At 34.8% G+C, this 20,484-nt stretch overlaps 1 protein-coding gene across 1 annotated transcript in view; it reads right to left on the bottom strand.

Annotated features, from left to right (window-relative positions):
* Positions 1-2,641: 2,641 nt before the first annotated feature.
* The window catches only part of IFT80 (intraflagellar transport 80), a 96,442-nt gene continuing 78,599 nt past the window's right edge, over positions 2,642-20,484 (bottom strand). Inside the window, exons 16-21 of the mRNA XM_006908186.3 lie at positions 20,252-20,399; positions 18,978-19,149; positions 17,971-18,060; positions 17,715-17,887; positions 11,096-11,219; positions 2,642-4,172 (exon numbers count right to left, since the gene is read on the bottom strand). Of these exons, the coding sequence (XP_006908248.1) occupies positions 4,062-4,172; positions 11,096-11,219; positions 17,715-17,887; positions 17,971-18,060; positions 18,978-19,149; positions 20,252-20,399 (818 nt within the window). The 3' untranslated portion in view covers positions 2,642-4,061. The remainder of the gene's footprint in view (positions 4,173-11,095; positions 11,220-17,714; positions 17,888-17,970; positions 18,061-18,977; positions 19,150-20,251; positions 20,400-20,484) is intronic.

The raw sequence follows: 20,484 nt of genomic DNA, 5'->3' as shown, positions 1-20,484 counted from the left end.
GCCACCACAGTCAAGATACAGAGCTGTCTCATCGCCACAGAGCTTCCTCGTGCCACCCTATAGCACCTTATAACCACACCTACCCTCACCTTCTCACTAATTCTTAACCCCTGGCAACTGCTAATCTGTTCTCCATCTCTATATTTTGTTATTTCGAGAATTTAATCCTTTAGCACATTATAAATATTGATCTCTATGAGATTACATTCTAGCATTTAATGCTAGACATGTGGAGTATCTTGGCTTGCAAACTCTAGTTTATTATTTTCTTGTAGAAGTCAACTTTGTCACTAGATAAATGAATGAGCTTTCTGGTACAGTCCTAGCTGACTTGAGAATAAGAAAATATCCTTTAGGTAGATGTTTTATTGCTTCTGGAGTGAGTCATTTTAAACTTTCTATTTTGGTAACAATATTCCCAAAATGGAGATAAGCTTACAGCCACTTTATACTTGCCTTACTTCTGTAGAATTATAAAGTGTTTTTCCAATTAAAAAATTTAATATAAATGTTATTTTACAGTAGAAGAGTATTAGATCGTTTTTGATAATCTAGAACAGCTAGAAATATCTGAAAAGTTGAATTGCTTTAAATTGTTTTGAAATGGTCTGTTTTAGAAATCACTACACTTAAAAGATCATGCACAGTGTATGGTGAACATATGATCTATTGTGTTGCAAATGGCCAAGCAGTGATGTCCAGGATGCTGGTGTGACTATGTAATTCTTCCCACAGAGGGAGGATACTACTATGACAACTATACTCTTGCCTTTCTTTCCCACATCACCTTAACTTCCTTTTTCCTACCTGAGGTCCCTGGACCAAGGCTGCAATTACATTGATGAATCAGGGATGATTTAAAATCTTTGTCAGAATTCCTAACGATGATTTAAAATCTTTGTCAGAATTCCTAATGGCCTGATGAAGTAGGTTGTGCTTTTACTCCATTTGGCAGTATTGGGGCTAATGATCTAGTTCCATTGCCTGTTGGTAGAAATAGCCCATTAGTTTTGTAACCCTACCCGATGTGATGGGAGTGGACTGAGAGGGAGGCACTGGCTAGACTTGTATTGCTGCCTGCAATCTAGACCAGCACAGTGGCCAAATCAAAAGTCCCTTCCAAAGGTGAAAAGAATAGGATATAAATGGAGAGGAAGAATAGTAGTTAAGGATATGCAGTGAGAGAATTCCAGTATTAATGCTTGGAAAGAAGCTCACAGCAAGAGATGACATTGTTAGTTTAATTACACTAGATGGCTGAAAGTGTGAAGCCATATATTGCGGAGACCACTCCTGCTTTTGGAACCTGATAAGATCAAATGGAAGCCTGCAAACCTAAGTGCCCTCGCCTGAGAAACATTCTGGTTATATGATATGATTGTGGACTGGACTAGTTATTAAAGACTGGATGGGACACTAGTAATGGGCCAGTATCTTCTGACTCGTATTTCAGGTTAGACTTACCATTATGTGATAAGTGATATGATAACGCTGGCATTGTTGGAAAGATTATACCACTGAGTTGAATAGCTAACTACCTGTCCTTATCCCACCCTGGCTCCTCCAAATGTTGCTGTGTCTGTTATGCTGTCAGGTATGTGCCTTTCGCTGTCAAAGATCCTGTGGCCAAAGCCCAGGGAATAGCCTGTGGTATAATAAAGAGTATGTCTGGTTGGCGGGGAGGCAGGGCTGGTACCAAGCTTCTGAAGCCCTGGGAATTTCCTGAGTGTTGAGAGTATCTTAGTTTTGGAGGCATCTAGAGAGCTTCAGGATGAAGGGTGGTCACCAGAAAAACAGCCTGGTTAGAGTGCTAAAATTTTCAGCTACCTGTCCTCTGGGATGAGGAGAAGGTCTGGAGACTAAGTTCAATCAGATGGACAATGATGTAATCTATTACACCTATGTAATGAAACCCTGATAAAAACTTAGGACAGCAAGGCCTGGGGGAGCTTCCTGGTTAGTGGACACAGCGGTGTGCTGGGAGGATGGCGTGCCTGGCCTCCCCAAGGGGAGGGCATGGAAGCTCTGTGTCTCCACAGATCTCTCCTTTCTCCTAGACCTTGCTCTATGCAGCTCCTGCATTTGGTTGTTTCTGAGTTATAGCCTTTACAATAAAACTGTAATCAAAAGTAAAGTGTTTCAGTGAGTTAGGCGAATTGTCACACCAAAGGAGGGTGGGGACCCCCAAATTTGCAGCCATGTTGGACATAAGTCCGTAAGGTCTCCCCTTATGGCTGGGAACTAAAATAAAAGCAACCTAGTTGGGGACCTTGTCCTCTACCTGTGGGACCTGACACTGACTTTAGGTAGTTGGTATCAGAATTGAACTGAACTGTGGGACACCAAATGGTATCAGAGAACTGTTGTTAGAATACAGACATATTTCATTTAACTTTTTTGATTTTTTAAATTTAGTAAAGCAAACACAGTATAAAATTTACCTTTTTAGGATGTAATGTACAAAAAAAAAGAGTCAATAACTGTAATGACTACGTATGGTGACAGATGATTACTAGACTTATATGGTGATCACTTTGTAAGTTATATAAATGTTGAATCACTATGTTGTATACCTGACACTAATATAATATTGTATGTCGACTATAATTAAACATAAATTTTAAAAAATTACCCTTTAAACCATTTTTCTTTTTAAACTTTATTGAAATATAACAATGCAGAAAACATATATAAACTTATAAGTACAACTTGTAAGTAAACTGCTCAATCACGTTTCACAAACTGAACACACCTTTGTACCTAGCATCTGGACGAAGAACAGAATATTCCAACATTCCAGAAAAGAAAAGGAATATGTTGAAAAGACAAGAACATTTTCAAAAAAGAAATCTAGATGTTAATTAAAATGGGGGTGAGAGATAATCACTTTCCCATGCATTTGTATATTCCTACTCTATAATATACCATTTCTAAAAATGGTTTCATGTAAGATTTTCTAAGAAGTACTTGTGTTAATATTAAAAAGTTTTTGTGGTAACAATTTTGGGACATACTGAATTAAGCTAGTCAAATAGATTCATCATTTAAGAATTTTTCCACAAATGCAGACTCCAGGGCCAAGGGCCTGAACATTTTCAAGTCAAGAGAGGAATAAGGAAAATATTTCTTGCCCATTCTAGATATGTTCCTAAAATTATGGTAAAACATATATTTACAATTTTAGCTATTTTTAAGTGTACAATTCAGTGACACTGAACATTTACAATGTTGTGCAAGTATCACCGCTACCTATTTCCAGAACTTGTTCATCCCAAAAAGGAATTCTGTACCCATTAAACCATAGCTTCCCCATTCCCCCTCTAATGGCCCCTGGCAACCACTATTCTCATTTCTGTCTCAATGAACTTGTCTATTTTAGGTACCTCATATAAGTGGGATCATACAATATTTGACCTTTGTGTCTGGCTTATTTCATTAGCATAACATTTTCAAGGTTCATCCATGCTGTAGCATGTAGCAGAATTCCATTCCTTTTTAAGTCTGAATAATATTCCACTGTATGTATATACCACATTGTTTGTTATCCATTCATCTCTTTTTGTCCACCTTTTTGCTATTGTAAACAGTGCTGCTATGAACTTTGGTGTATGTATTGTACATTTTCATAAATCTATCCTCATTATTTCTGATATATAAATAAACTTTGAGAGCACTTTATGATTTAGAGGTCAAATAGAAATTGATGATAACATATATTTTAAAGAGTTCAATATTTTATTATCAGCATTAATATTTGCTCATGCTGAAGATTCAGGGATAAAGTAATGGACAAAAAACTGGAATGTAAGCAACACTACATAGGTGTATCATAAATATATAGGAATATTTTGTGAATTATTGGAGTAAAAGTATCAAAGATAAAATTACGTCAATTATTTTGTGCTTGGTCTTTCTAAATATACTTTTAGTGTTAAATACAAAGCAAGTGCTTATACTTAAAGATTCTGCCTTTTTCTTTAGCAAGGAACACATAGATGCTTACCCTTGGTTAATCAGAATTAGTTTCAAAAGGTAAAACTTCTGAAAGGTAAGTGTGGCACTTAGTGCTTTGGACCGACATTCTTGGTGGACTGGCTGCTTGATGATCGCTCCCGTTCTTTAGTAATTTCCATCTCAATTTTGGCTTTGATTTTCTCCCAATCTATTTGGAGCTGCAGTAGAAGAAAAGGAAAAAACATGCTTATATAGTAAAGACATTTTTGTTTAATCCAAAGAAACTAAGAGTAAACAAAAACGCAATGTGTGACTTCCAAAACATTAGAGAAAAAGAGGGCATGAAAGAAAAGTTAAAAAAAAATAAGTCAAAAACAAAACAAAACAAAACAAAATGGAAATAACTTAAAGAATAAAACCAAACAGAACAAACACCACAATAAAAAGCAAAGACTCGCATTGCGATTCCAAAGATCTAAATCTTATTGTAGCTATGAAAGGTACATGTAAAGTGAACTGGAGTCTTAGGGTTCTGTACAGGTGCCTCAGGGACACAGGGGCGAAAGGGGACTGCTCTCCTCCAAACAAGAGGAAAAATGAACAGGGTTCAGGTCACCAAGCCACGTTGCAAGTGGGTCAGCTCTTCATTGCTTATGAGATTTCTATAAGAAACTGTGAGGAAAGATGGGGCAGCATTTGCTTCCCCTGAGCAGACTCTGAAAAAACGGTGCCTTTGCAACAACTCTTAAAGTAATATTAAGATACAGTGGTGGCGAAGACAATGATGAAAAGATATGAGAGGAAGCAGTGGAAAAGCAAGGCTGGGAGACACATTAAAAGAATCAATGAAAAGTGATAACACGTTTATCTGTTTCCTTCGCTTTGGTCCATGATGCAACGCCCCCTGTGCAGCCCCTCCTCTAAGCCCGTTCCACTGGGTGTAAGAATGGACTGTCTGCCCTGAGTTCTACGAACAATTTCTTTAGGAAAAAGCATTCTTCTGTTTTAAAAAGTTTGGAGATAACTAATTTAGGAATGTGCATCCTCTGTGGCAAGACATGGGAGAAACTGGGTCGTAGGTTAAACTAACTGACTTACTAAGAAATAAACCCAAACTCCAGAGATTGAGCCGCAAGTGAATAGGTTTTCACCTTCATGTAGGGAAGTTGGGTGGAATAAGTAGTATTAAATCAGACTGAAGTACTACTTGCTGCTTGAACAGATTTATCTTAAGTAACTGAGAGATTAATTTAACCTTAACAGGAATTCATACCCTTTTTGTTTTGTGCCAGAAGTTGATGGAATTAGTATTTGGCTCTTTTTTATTCCAATATTCTTTATTCAACCTTTTGTGAATTAATTTGTAGATGTTTTCAGTTACCTTTTTAAACAGTTAATAATTCCATATACTTTTTCTATAATATATCAAATAGATGAATTAAAAAAATCCTCCTACTAATAGAAGATGAATGTCTGTGTTCACATGCAAATGACAGCTCTTTAAAAGGCAGAGCAAACATCAGATTATTTGAAAGACTCATTTTTCAATCACGCTAGAACTTGATCTTTTTGAAATGACAAAACACTCGTTTCCATGTCTAACAAAACATTTGCAAAGAGAAAGACAAAACTTGATGAATGCTCTGGACATCTTCCAGCCTTAAATTGATGGGACATGATTCTTAAATCAATCACAATAAAACCATATATTGATGGTGCACTGAACAACTGTTGCTTTGTTGCATCAGAAGTCCATCAAGTCAGTTGATGACATCTATATTAGTTGTTACAGTACAAATGAGGGTGTCAGTTAATAGTTATCCTACGGAAAATAAATGTTTCACTTTCACTTTGGTATTTATCTAGTTTTAGAACAGTGTTCTGATAATTTAGTCCTTGGAATAGAGTATTTTTAACAGTGAGTTTTATATAAGGATGTACTCATGACAGCCTTCAAGTGATTTCTATACTAAAATACATCCTATACTAAAATACATCCTTTTCTATTATAGGGAGTGCCAATACTATTTGGCACTTCTTATTGTAGTTCCTGGTCAATTCTTATTCATACAGAATTTCAAAATCATGGCAAATGGCTCTCCATCCTCCACCCTATCTCTCTTACTTTCAGCTGAAAATCAGCTTCCTACTTTACAGAGAATACAGTGGCCATTAGGCATGAATTCACTTAATTTCTTTCCTTGCACTCACAAACTTACCTATATCTGTATCTGTATCCATCCTTATCTCTTTTTCTTCTCTCAGGCCAAACTCTTCACATAAGTCCCTGATCCCATCTTCTTTGATTACTCTAGGACATCTGCCTTCAATTATTACTTACATATTCAATTTCCTTCTCTTCACTGGCCACTGTTCATCACCCTCCCCTCTCTATTCTGTCTCCCTGCAAGCCACCACCCTCTTTATTCTCACGCTTGACTTTCGTTCTCGCTCCAGACCTCTGTAATCTGACTGTGTTCTCACTACACTTCAAAAACTTTTCACTAATACTACCATCAAGTGTTTTCATCTATCATCCTATATATCTTCTCTCATTTGACAAATATTTAATGCTAATTATATGCCAAGGATTGTTCTAGACTCAAGGACTCAGGAGTGAACCAAAAAATAAAAATCGCTATCTTCATAGAGAGATAAACAAGGGAAGACAAATAAAAGTGGAAGAGACAAATATATATAGTATGTCAGAAGTGGTAGGAGTTTTGGAAACAGGAAAGGGAGATAGTAAGTGCCAGGCATAAAGCGGGTGGCAGAGTGATTGGAGTGATGAGGAAAGGCCTCCCTGAGAGGTTGACATGAAGATCTAAAGGAGACGAGTGAGCAAATCCCTGTGGACATCTGGGAAAGAGCACGCTGACAGCGGGAAGAACAAGGCCCTGATGGGGGAGCATTCCCTGTACGTTCTTTGAACCTACCACTGCTCTTTGGAAAATCTCTCATGCTAGACTGTACAATATCCCTCCCTTCTGGTTTCTGCTCTCCTTTCTAAATGCCCTTCTTCGTCTCCTTTTTTCTTTTTTTCCTGTCTCCTTCTCTCACACAACCTCTTAACTACTAGTATTCACCAGGGTTCCAACCACGGCTCTTTCATACATTCCCTGGGAGATCTCATCAACTCACATAGCTTCAACTTTAACTAGATGGTCATGACCATAACTTTATCTAGTGCTCATTCCTTCTTTGTCACTATCTGTCAATGTTCACATTTATGTTTCCACTAAATATTTCCACCTGGATATCCCACAACCCCCCCCCCCAAATGTATATTTTAATGTATTCAAATTTAAAAGGTCCAAAATCTGTATATGCTCATGTTCCTTATCTAGGTTAGAAGCATGCCCATCTGCCAGTCACCCACACTAGAAATGCTGAAGTCACTCTCACATGCCTGGCCTTACCTCACCTCCCCTTCTCCCATTTCCAACCACATACTCTCTTGATTTAACTGCTGAATTTTTTCTTTCATTAATCTTACCCTTTCCATCTCCTGGTGGGACTATTATAGTAACCTCTTAACTGGTCTCCTAGCCACCACCCTTACCTCCAATCCATCTTCTACATCAGAAGTTATCTTTCAATTCTCTTGATTACAAACCTCCAGGTCTTCTCGTTGCCTTCACTATGAAGTCTATTAACACAGTATTAAGACCCTTCCATGTCTTATCTCAACCAATATTCTAACTACCCAGATCCCAGGACCCAGAGTAGTCACTCTGTACTCCTTCCCTATTCTTTCAAATACCCACACATTTGCTCTTATCATCATATCCTTTAACTGACTGACAAAATCCTAGTCAAGATAATTTTGTGGAAAATTCTAAGTTTCCATTTATATTTAGAAATAGTATTTTAAAAGCGAAAGTGATCATGGTATTTCCTTTCAATAGCTTCACATTAATCTTAAGGAAAAGTCTAATATATCCTTAATTTGCCCTGTGGAACGCTCATGTCAATCTCCCTTTCACTCTTGACTCTTTCCTACTTCAAAGCCTTTCCTCTGCCCAGAACATGTCCACCGCCACGCACCACCCTCACCCCACCCTCGCCCCTAATCAGCTTCTACTATTCATCCTTTAGAACTCAGCTCAAATATCATTCACTTTGCTTAGAAAAGTCTTGGCTGATCCTCCACTCTAGGTCAGGTTCCACATTCATAAAGTCTTATAGCACCACGTACATCACCATCAAGGCAATTATCACAACTGAAATTAACAATTAACTATATAATTACCTATCACCTCCATTTGAATATAAGCTTCATGAGGCAAGGCTCAGGGTCTGCCATGTTTAATATTATATCCCAAGCACCAAGGAGAATATATTGTCTGCAGGAGGCACTCAATAAATATTCAATAAATAAATGGTAACTAATTACCCATCAAATGAGATATCACTGAACAATCACTATTTTCTCTCCCAGGTTTTGTACATCAAGACCTTGTAAAATTGTAAGGCCTTAAAAGTTGCAAGACCTAAAGTGGTTGGTCCGAAACTTGGAATATTGACACTTTTGGATCATCTTCAAAATCCTATATTTTCTGAAATACTGCTCAGAAGGTGTTTGTTGACTGTTTTTTTCCACTTTTTTCCCCCTCCTTCTCCTAGCATAATGTTGTAAACATTTCCAGGTTCTTCTACTTTTCTTCTTGTACAAAGTATGCATTCAGTAGACTGAATACATTCCTCAAATGAATTTTATTTGCCAGACTTATAAATTATCTTACAAATACTACTGAACACCATTGTAAATTGGGTACAATGACTCTAATAGGGTTCTTAGAAGATTGTACACCTTGTATGAACCCCAGATTTCCATACTTTAAGCTAGAAATGCCCAAATACATTTCTGGGTTCCTAAATATGAATGTATATCAAACTTTTCACTTATAAACTTTCACTTTATGTATTGTAAACCCACTAGAATTCAATATATCTAGACTAAATTTCTCAAATTTAAAAAAATGATCTTTTTCTATTCAACTCTTAGTTCTGAAATAAGGAGTTTACATAATCACAATTTTGGCTGACATAGATAAATAATAGGAAATTTTTAAGTCAAAGATAATTTTCATCTTAAAATACTGTTTTATGATTTCTAGTTAACTTCCAAATTATATTTATGGAGTAGAAAAGGAGGAAACGAGAGCATAGTGCCATAAAGAGTCAAAGTAACCGATATTGTTTCAGGATGAAAGAAGACAAAATACCTAAAAAAGCCATGTTGTTTTGATTATCCCACTTTGAACATTTCTACTACTTTTATGATTAAAGTATTACACTTTGGTAACAGTTGAATACATATATAATGAAAAAGAAGATTAAAATATTAAGTTTTTCCTGTCTAAAATACAATTTCCTTAAAGGTAAGATTTATATTTTCCATGTCTTCAAAAGCACCAATGTAAAAATACTGAAAAAAAAATATTAATGACAATGATGACAAAGAGGAAATGGAGTAATACAAATCTGCTTAAAATTTATACAATACAGTAAACTTAAGGTGGGGGCTCAATTTTAATATACTGCCATATTTTCAAAGCTGACAAAAATATCAGGTGATCTGGTGATTGTGTGGTCTGCTTAGCACTGTAGTGGTAATGGCTGCTGTCACATTCTGTGAGTTAGAGGTTAGCCCTCCCAGGGAGCCTGAGTTTGTCCTAGCAGTAGAGGAAGGACTCACAGCCCAAACTCCCAGGGATTCATTTCAGTAATAAACAAGTTTGGAATGAAAAATTAAGTTTGTGGAGCTTCTATAAAATATACCCCTTTTCACCAAGAAATGCACAATTTGTGTCTATCCTGAATCCAGACACTGAAGTTGCATTACAGAATTCTAAGAATGTCCCCAAAGGCTTCACTACCCTGAAAACCATTCTAAAATACAAAAATGTAGATCTTGATACTCAGTATTCTAAATATGGTAAATGGATAGTGTTAACTTTCGTAGGATTTGCAGGAGCCCTCTCCCTACCTTCTTTTCTTTTCCCAAGGATCCTCTAATATACTCTGCCCCCTAGGATGGAGCAGAACATTCTGTTTTATTCCCAAGGAGGAACACTTCCACATAGTCTCTAAGCTCCATGAGGACAGAAGCCATGTCTGACTCAATACCTAGCATAGTATGGCACAAGATGAGTAGTGATACACATTTTTTAAAGAAAGAAAGAAAGAAAAGAAAGAAAAGAAAGAAGGAAAAGAAAGAAGGGAAGAGAGAGAAGGGAGGGAAGGGAGGGAAGGAGGGAGGGAGGGAAGGAAGGAAGGATGGAAGGAGGAAGGAAGGAAATTTTGAGTTTATTGTATCTGATAAGGTTACATTTAGTGTTGAAGGAAGGAAGGAAGGAAAGAAGGAAGGAAGGAAGGAAGCAGAGAGAGAGAGAGAGAGAGAGAGAGTGTGAGAGAGAAAGAAAGAGGTAAGTAAATCAAATGGTTCAGAGTTGGGAGCAAGGCTGGCCCTGTTTTGGGATTACAAATCTCTTGTCTGTATGGCTACAGGTAAACTCTGTTTCTACAGTCTGAGCCTAGAAGGATGTGGCCAGGTACTGGGGCAAACTCTCTTGTTCTGGCTCTCCTTGTGGGCTAATATGTACTGGAATGATGCTCTTCTAATTGGAGTGATAAAATTTGAGATTCTGGTAGGAATTTGAAAAGCAAAGGGTTAGCCTTCTTTGGTTCTAGGTAGTGAAGTCTACTTAGGCTAGGCAGCTCTGGAGGTACAACCTAGCTCCCTAGAATTCTATAAAGTGACGAAGAATCCATTTTCTGACAGGTACCCTCTGTACTTAAATATCTCCCCTGCAGAAGGGGCAGTTTGTGGAAGACAAAATTCAGCAGTTAGAAGCCTTTATCCCATCCATTTATATTGTTTATCTAAAATATTAATTAGTACCTAACCTTAACACAAATTGGATATTATAAAAATAAATTTGAGTTAATCAAAACATGGCTATAAGATTTAAAAATGTTTAACAATATAATTATATTGTTAAAATAAGACTACAACATCTTAAGGCAAAAAGTTAATTTTTTCAATTAAGGTATGAGTCATTCAAATTTGTCTCATTAAGATGATTATATAATTACAAAACATATACATTATTATAAAATACTGAATAATACTTACACCTTCTGCATACTGCAAGTATCGTTTATTAGTTTCCTGTTTACCAAATGTCTCCAAAAACTTTTGACGGTAAGCAAGAACTGTATCAACATGTGTTTTGTATTTTACAGCCAATTCAAGTGCCCTATAATAAGAATAAAACAGATTATCAGTATTGCTTGTATTGGCCTCCATGGGCAGTAGTGTTTTAGGGTGACAGGGTGGGACAAATGATCTATGTTATTCCCTCTACTTGTCCCTCAAGAGGGAACGTCATTCTCTACCTCATCCATCTTGCAAATTCCTATTTCTACTTTAAGGTCCAGATCAAACATGATCTCTTCTCCCTGATCAGCTCCCCTTGTAGAAATAAATGACCATTTACATGTTATTACAGCAGTACTTACAGTATATTATTATTTATAAGTCAGTTTCCTTCACTAACTTAGACATTTATTGAAGGGAAATTTGGCTTTCATTTCTTTTTGGTGAGTACTACAGAGTGTATGTATAGTAAATGTTCATTGAAAAATTCATTGAAATCGTTATAAAATGCAAGTAAATGAAATTCCCCCCAATGGGAGTGGTTCAACTATCCTGACCATTTCTGTAAGTCTATAAGGAATTTATACAGTTCAATATTCAACTAAATACTGATATCCTTATATTATCAATACATCAAATTTAAAATATTATGAAAATAAAATATGAGGATATTAAAAGTCTGATAAAATGCCTTTGCCACTTGATACTCAGAAAAAATTAACAGCCATTTAAATTTTATAATCTAATTAATATCTATCTATATAAGTTATTTTTAAAGTAATATTTAAATAGCCAATAAGAATGGAATGAATTACTGAGATCGGTGGTACATCAAAAACATTAAATCTATATACTGATAATTTGGTGGGAAATGAAAAGATTAATCCTCAGTTCCAGGCTAATTTTTTGTATGGAGGTTTTGAACAGCACCTTAGCCCATGATCCTGTGTATAACTCAAATTAGTTGAGTCAGCAACAATCCAGTGAAGCATAGCTCTCCTACACTGTTCCCTGTCATCTTGTTTTAAAGTATGAGAAACAGTCATAATATATAGTCAAGTATATATATAGTCAAAGTATATTATTCCTCAAGTTTTCTTGCTTTCTAATACAACATATGACTTCTGAATAGGCCAGTCATGATTTATCAGAGCCAACTATTATAAATCTGGTGTTTTAGACAAGATCGACTGCTGACTATATATTTTTTGGCAATGTGTGACTCTTTAGTAGGAAAATCTGTTTCATTTTTAGTGTGAATTGGTTTGACTTGAACTAATCACTTCAAGAATTATTTCAGATATGCTATATGTATTAACTGATAATTAAGACAGTTGAGAGATTAAAGACAATATGAAAAAATTATGAATGTAAGTCATGTATGATACAAATGACAATGCCAGAATTCTGCATGATTTCTTATGAAAAATGTAAAAAAAATTAGCATAAACCATATTGCTAAATGCAAGGGTATTTGCTACCTATCACAAACACCTCACAAAGTTTCTGCATTCTTCTGTGACTTTAAATTTTTCAGAGAAAAGAGGATACACAGAAAAGAACGTAGAGGTACTAGAATACAGAAGAACTAAAGTGGAAGATAAGAGAAGGCAAAAAACAATTTATAAAGGATCAAAAGATGAGAAATCGAAGTAAAGATGCCTTCATCCTTCTAACTCTCTCCCGTATCGTCCCCCTGCATGTTCCTAAGGCTCTGCTTCCAGTGGTGCATGTGTGAGTGGAGACTCTGGGGAACCACCCCTTTGTGCCTTAGAAATTCCATTTCTAATCCTCCCTTTACGATTATACACAATGAGGGAAGGAGCTCTTGATTGTAAGTGGGGAGTACATAAGCATCCACTCTGGGTTGGGGCTTTTCAAATATTCCAAAGAGATACTTTGTTATAGAACATTGATATATTTAATTATGTAGAAAGGATAGAATATGATGTCTAATCCTGCATTTAGATACTAGACACTAAATATTACTTGTCATTATAATAGTTATTATTATTATAAAATATATATTAATTATCTGATTGAAGAGCAATGGCTAAAGGTAAACATTTGAATCATATGTGCTATTTTAAATAGTCTCTGAAAGTACACTCTGGTTAAAAAATATTTCCTTACCACAGTTAGGAGGGGATTCACTCCAAATTATATAAGGGTTATGAGAACAGTATGTCTCTAGCAAATGGTTATTTGGCAACCAAACAAATGTGACATTAGATTATGGGGCTGGAATAAATCCATGTATCTCTCTCTGATTTTAAATAGAAGGAAGTGATATAAAAAGATAAATCCAAAATATGATTTTTTGCATAACTTGAAGGAAGCAAAATCACTTTACATAACTGGCAGAAGTAGAGAAATTATTTTTATTAATACTTACATAAAAGATTGACATATATATCTGGAGTTTTTAGTTTCTACCTCTCTTAACTTCAGTTTTTCAGAATAGACTACCACCAAGTGTCCAAGTAAACGTCAAGTAGATAACCTGTTTACCTATAACTCTTCAACGGCTGAATTTTATAAGGTTGCAGGCAATTTTCAAATTCAAGTAGGAGTGTCAGAAGCATAACCAGCAAGACTGTGCTTCTCAAATGGAATAACACATATTATTATAAAATCTGTTCCCTTCTAAAGGCTTTTTAAAAATATAGAAATTCAGGGATCTTGAAAGCAATCTAATATATTTATCATCCAATCCATTCTCTGGATTATGCTGTTATAAATGGATTCTTATATTGAATCTAAATATATATATCCCTCTTACTCCTACCTTTTTCTCTTAACCATACAACAGAGAATCAAAATTGCCATCATAGAACTTGGTTGGTTTTGTTCAACCTGGTATCCCCAGAGCCTAAAACCTGGCACATGAGAGACACTCAATATATATTTGAAGAATGAATAATAGCTACCATTTATTGAAGGCTTACTATGTGTCAAGCAGTATGCTAAGAAATTTTTACATAACTTGAATGAAGCAAAATCACTTTATATAACTGGCAGAAATTATTTTTATTAATACTTATATAAAGGATCGATCTGTATACCTGGAGTTTTTAGTTTCTACCTCTCTTAGCTTCAGTTATGAGAAGAACTTACATCACCTTAGGCAAGAGTGCTGGCAGCGAAGTGGGTGAGTATCAGAGGTATGTGGGAGCAAATAGCTGGTAATTAGGGTGGGGGGAAAGAAGCATAAGGAAAAATTTAAATGTAACTCCTAGATCTCCAGCTTTGCATAGACTGAGGAGGTAAGATTACTTTGGAAGAGGACCAAGTTTACAAGGAAATGAATATAATTTGAACTCAAACATGTAAGACATCCAATGGAAATGCCGAGGAGGTAGTTGATGAGCTGAGTGAGTTCTGGAAGCAACTATTGGCAGGTCAGAGGGCTATAAGAGAGATGCATATTTGGGAGCCTAAAGTGTGTAACTAGTAATCAGAATCCTGGAACAATGCTTCTAGATCTTATCAGGAGGAAATAAAGGTTTACCAGCACTTGACCAACTCACTGGTTTATAGTTAAGATAAAAGGCAAGAAGCATAGAAAAGGTAGATGCCAGGTAGACAAGAGGAATGGAGGAGCACCAGTGTTCACTCTTTCCTCCATTAAATCTTCTTTGCTCTTTTTGTTTTCCTTCACCCTAAAATCTAATATCATAAGGTACAGTCGTTTGCTGAAAATTGGAGGTGAGGGGAGGGGAGAAGGGAGGCACAGGGAGCAGAGATTTGAAGTTATAGCATAAAATAAGTATGGCACATGACATAATTCCGAACAATCAGATATTTTACAAGATAGGGAAATGAAGAAGAGGGAGGCAAAAAGGACACCAAATCCATCCACATCCAGATGCTAACGGGTGTGGAGTCAGAAAGAATTGACTCCATTTGAGAGGAAAGCCAGGGAAGTGGTGTCCTCAGAAAAGAGGGAAGTTTCACTTAGGTCTAGGAGATACAAGAAATGTTCAAAAGGCATCGTATATATTATATATAATACATGTAATATGTGTTATTTATGTATATTGTAGGCTAGCAGTAGAAGCCATAAGAGGCAAATATCCTCATCTTACTGCTATGACAAACTGTATGTATCTACACCTAATGTTTGTAGAGGAGCAATTCAAAATGATTAAAGAGTACTGCATAAAGATTAAGAACATGAATATTAAGTACCTACTAGGTATATACAATATGTTTCTGTTCTTTAATAAGTATATAATCTGAAAGGGGAAAGATGATGTAAACATCTCCAAAGATTAATGAGAGATAAACAGCAATCCAATAACAAATATAAGTAGTGGTACTAGCAGTACATATCTAATTGCTTGGTGATACTAGGATAATTCGGTCCTCTTTGATATTGGAAGACTAAGTTCAAATCCTAGATCTGCCATGAACTTATGAGTAAGCTTCAATTTTTTCATTTGTAAAATGCTGTAATGACCAAAAGAGTTAATATGTGGAAAACGTTTAGCTCAATTCTTGGTGTACCATAAGCACTCAATAAATAGAGGCTTTCCTATTTTTTTATTGTCTTGTAATTTTATTTAATTAAATCACTTGATTTAATTAAATAAGATGGTATCTCATTGTGGTTTTGATTTGTACTTCCCTAATAACTAGTGATGTTGAGCATCTTTTCTTCTTTTGGCCATCTTTATGTTTTCCTTGGAAAAGTATCTATTGAGGTCCTCTGCTCATTTTTAAATCAGATTGCTTTTGTTGTTGTTGTTGTTATGTGAGTTTATATATTGTGAATATTAGACCCTTATTGGAAGTATCATTTACAAATATCTTCTCCCATTCAATTGGTTGCCTTTTTATCTTGATGATGGTTTCTTTTGCTGTGTAGAAGCTTTTTATCTGATCTAATCATGTTCATTTATTTTTGCTTTGGATTCCCTTATCTTTGGGGTCAAGCTCACAAAAATACCTCTAAGACCAATGTCCATAAGCTTAGTGCCTATGTTTTCTTCTACATATTTTACTGATTTTAGGTCTTACATTCAAGCCTTTAATACATTTCAAGTTAATTTTGGGGTATGGTATAAGATAGTCTAGTTTCACTCGATTTACTGTTATTAATAACAATAAAATGGAATTCCTAAATAGGTGTAAGCTTTTTAAGCTAAAGTTCATTAAACAAAATTTTTAAATATGGTACAGTGTTCAGAGTACTATACAAATAGTAGTTCCTAACATTTGCCAACATAAATATTTTCTTAAAAATACTGGTTGAGAGAATACTATAAAGATTATTCTTTCCTATTTCTCATGGAACTCACAGCTTGGTCATGGCATACACGATTTTTTTATTAGTTGTTTGATATAGAGTTTTAAAAATATGATTCATATGCCTCTTTCCAGACTAGTTACTTTAAAATTTATGAATTGAAGAACAAACAGATGACAGGGACAATGTATTCATCTTACTCATGTTGGTAGAACCAGAAACATCTTTTATGATCCTTTGTACAGTTAAACGATGGCAACAAATTAGTGTAAATAAAGAACATAAACAGAGTAGCTGAATTCTATGAAGAATCTGTAGATCATTAGTGCATAAATTAAAGAGACTAGTATGTCAATGACAAAATTAACCATCTGCCATTTTTGTAACTTCTATTCAAAGAAAAGGTAGAGATAGGATATCTATAAACATTGTAATCAAAAGGAATTATAAGTCCAGAGCCTGTAATTGAAAGATTTATGAGTTATTTTTGAGGCTAGAGAGAAACAAAGCCACTTCTAACCTGGAAAAGTAGGCATGCCAGTTTTATAACACAGTAACTTCAGGTGTTTATAAGCACTACAACCTCATTCGCTGAGAGGCATGCCTGAGAGGATAAGTGGAAAAACATAATATGTCACAGAGAAGAGCAGCATGCCACTCTTAGAAAGCAATCTGTCCCGAAGCATAATGGTGGGGGGAAAGGTTACTACCGACCAATCCTTACTACAAATCCTTTCATCTTTCTTCCTTAGCATCACAAATCTCTCTTGGCTCTTCTCTCTGCCTGCCTGCTTTATTCCAATCTTTCAGTCGATTTCTCTTTGTTCACCCATCCCATAAATGTAGTCGACGTCTTCTCACTCCATGCATTTCCCTAGGCAATTGCACCATTCTCTTGGCATCAACTAGCAACCATTTCCTGATGTCTCCGAAATCTACATCTCTACTTTTAATCTTTCTCATGAGCTCCTGGTTCATTTAATCAGCCATTATCACATATTACTTCACAAATATTTCAAATTCAACATGCCTACAACTGAACTCACTATATTCCCTTCCAAATCTGGTAATATTAATATTTTCATGTATCCAGTTACTGAAATCAGAAATTGGGGAGACATCTTAGATTCTCTTTTCTTCTTCACATCTCAACTTCTAATCAATCACAAGTTCAGAGAAGGCATAAATCTTCAATGAAAAACTACTTGCAAATATAAACATGAATAAATTCTTTTGTGGTGTCAGGAAACTATTAAGTACAATGGAAAATGTAATTTACTAAAGTGGTAAATAAAAGAATAAGATCAATCAGATTTTGGAATTGAGGAAAACCATTTTTATTACCTTTCCCAGTTGTAGAGATTAATATTAATCTGGATCGCTTGATAAACAAGGCCAGCTTGAAGAAGTACTATTTCAGCCTCCTGTATGTTCCCACTGAACATTAGTATGTGGGCCATTTTTGATTCTTTAGATGGAAGATCTTTCATAGAATTGATGTACTGAACCTTATCAATCTAATAAAAGAAAAAATATTTGAAGTGGATGGTAACAGAGATATAACAAATTATGGCAAGAAACACACACACATATTATTTACTTCACCAATTGCTGCGTAGGCTATTTCTGCAGTAGTCATATCTCGATTAGCAACTGCCATAGCAGCTAGGCAAGCCCACAAGGTTTGCTCCTAAAATGAAATATGAGAATAATTACTTCAACTACTTGGCTGAACTGCCTTAAAATAAACTGATTTAAAAGATAATAAAATAAAAAAGATAATTATATCATATTTTAATTAAAAATAAAAAGTTACTAAGCATAGCACTGAAAGAACTAATAATTCAATAAATTAATGATGTGGAAATTTCATTGTGGCTACTTTGTTAAAATATATTAAAAACACATAGAGAACTTCTTTTGAATAAAATTCTTTGAAAATTTTCTAATTATCAAAAATTTATTCTTGAACTTACAGTATACTTTTAAGATAACTTAAGGTTTCAACCTTCCAGTCTCTTTGATGAGCTGTCAAAGAATATAACTTATAGAGAACCTGAGGAATAGTGAGGTTCTTAGATAATGCTACTATAGCAGATTGCCACCAACAACCAGTTGTAAGAAAAAGCACAGAAAAGTCATTCCGCAAAAGTGTATTCTAAAGAATGTTAACCAATGTGCAATAAAAGAGTTCTGTGGTCAAATATATTTGGAAAATGCTGGATTTAACCAGCTGATCTAAAGCAGGGAGTCTTAACCTTAGCTGCACAAATCATGTGAGGAACTTAAAAACTCTGCCCAGGCCTCTACTCGGATTTAAGAAGTTGGAATCTCTGTGGGGGTAGAAGTTGGGAACCTGACTTTCTTAAAAAATTCCACAGAAGTCTTTTATATGTATCAATATTAAGAAACTACTCATTTAAATTATAGTTTCTTCACAGAATAAATCACAAAGCACCTATCCCCCTGTATAGTTCATGTCTTCACTTATAAAAAAAGGCATAGTCTCAAATGCGTATTTTTCCAGCCCTTATCATTTCTCATCTTGCACAAGATATTGTGTAAATGCACAATATATACACAATATGGATCTGAAATGTAAAGTACCTTAACAAAGCGACAAAGTCTTACAGCATCTTCCCATTTTGAACTGCTTACATATTCATGGAGAATAGCAGGATATGGAGATATGCTGATGTGAACCAGTGAGCCATCAGCTCTTCTTATAGTTACCTGATTTCCAACAAAACTCACAATATGGGGATTTTTACTAAATTCACTGTTGGAGAAAGAGCAAAGTGCAATTTATATCCTGAGCAAAATTTTTCATATATATAAAATTGGAGTTGACCCGACATACATAGAAGTCTCCAGCCTCCAAAATGTACCTCCAAAAAAGTTAATTCCAGGGAAACTGTATATATTCAAATAAATATTTGACTCTAACTTGCTATATACACTTGGAGCAAAACATATAGTTCAACATGGCAAAATTGTTACATATGTGAAAGCTATTCCTAAAAGCATTTGAAACTACCTTTTTTCCCTCAGTCTTAACACACAAATGATTAAATCACTTAGCATTAGCTTTTAAAAGTATTACAGTATAAATCATTAAAGATTAAGCTGATTGCAAGATTTTCTCATAAAAAGAGGTAAACTTTAAGAGATACACTTCTCTCTTTATTAAATACTTTTTAAATGATGCCTCTCTGGTTTTGGTAAGGTTGTGAAACTTGAATATTAAAAATAAACTCAAAATAGATTTGCAAGTTATGCTAAGGTTTAGAGTTGAGAAACCTTTGTATTCCTTTTTTTTTTGTCAAAAGTGAGAGATCTCCCTGCTTTCTTAGAGAATTTAGAAATATAAATGCATCTGATTTTCTGAAGAATATAAATATTAAAAAAAATTTTTCAGTAATTTCATATATTTTTATATCTTTAATATTAATTTAAAAATTCAATTCTAGATTGAATTCGGTTTTAGAACACATACATTCCTGAAAGTCAGTGATATTCTGGGACAGAGATGTTGATATACAACAGTTGTATACCACTGAAAAATCTTAGGGGTGCCTATATTAAAATCACAAAACCACCTTAAAAAAAAAACTGAGTTACCATTAAAAAACATAAAGCTTGAAAATATATTCATATAAGGAAAATTATATTCATATAAGGAATAAATAAGTAAATAAATATAATTATATTATACAACACTTTCAACTTGGTTCCATAACTTGTCTTACTAATAAGCTAGCTTTAGATGAACAAATTATTTAGTTGACTGAGTAAAGTAAAAGATATCTTGCAAGATTGAAATTAAAGGCAAAAACATATTTATTTACCACAATAAACAATTCTTTGCAGTAAAATATTACCTTGCATCCTTTTCATATAATGTTTTAGGCAAAATGTCTCTGTCCACATAAACTGTATTGGGGTAATACCACACTGTAAATCGAGTATCTTGAAGTCCACACAGGATATTGCATGTATCACTCCAGGCCAAAGTATGTGCCATTGTTCCTAATTTTTAAAAGAATGTTAATATACCATTAGTTCCACTATATAATAAGTATAAAAAATATATCTTTAAAATCAGCTGATGCAC

The sequence above is a fragment of the Pteropus alecto genome, unplaced genomic scaffold (assembly GCF_000325575.1).
Source record: "Pteropus alecto unplaced genomic scaffold, ASM32557v1 scaffold81, whole genome shotgun sequence".
Classification (NCBI taxonomy): Eukaryota; Metazoa; Chordata; class Mammalia; order Chiroptera; family Pteropodidae; genus Pteropus; species Pteropus alecto.
This window is presented reverse-complemented; position numbering and strand designations above follow the sequence as displayed.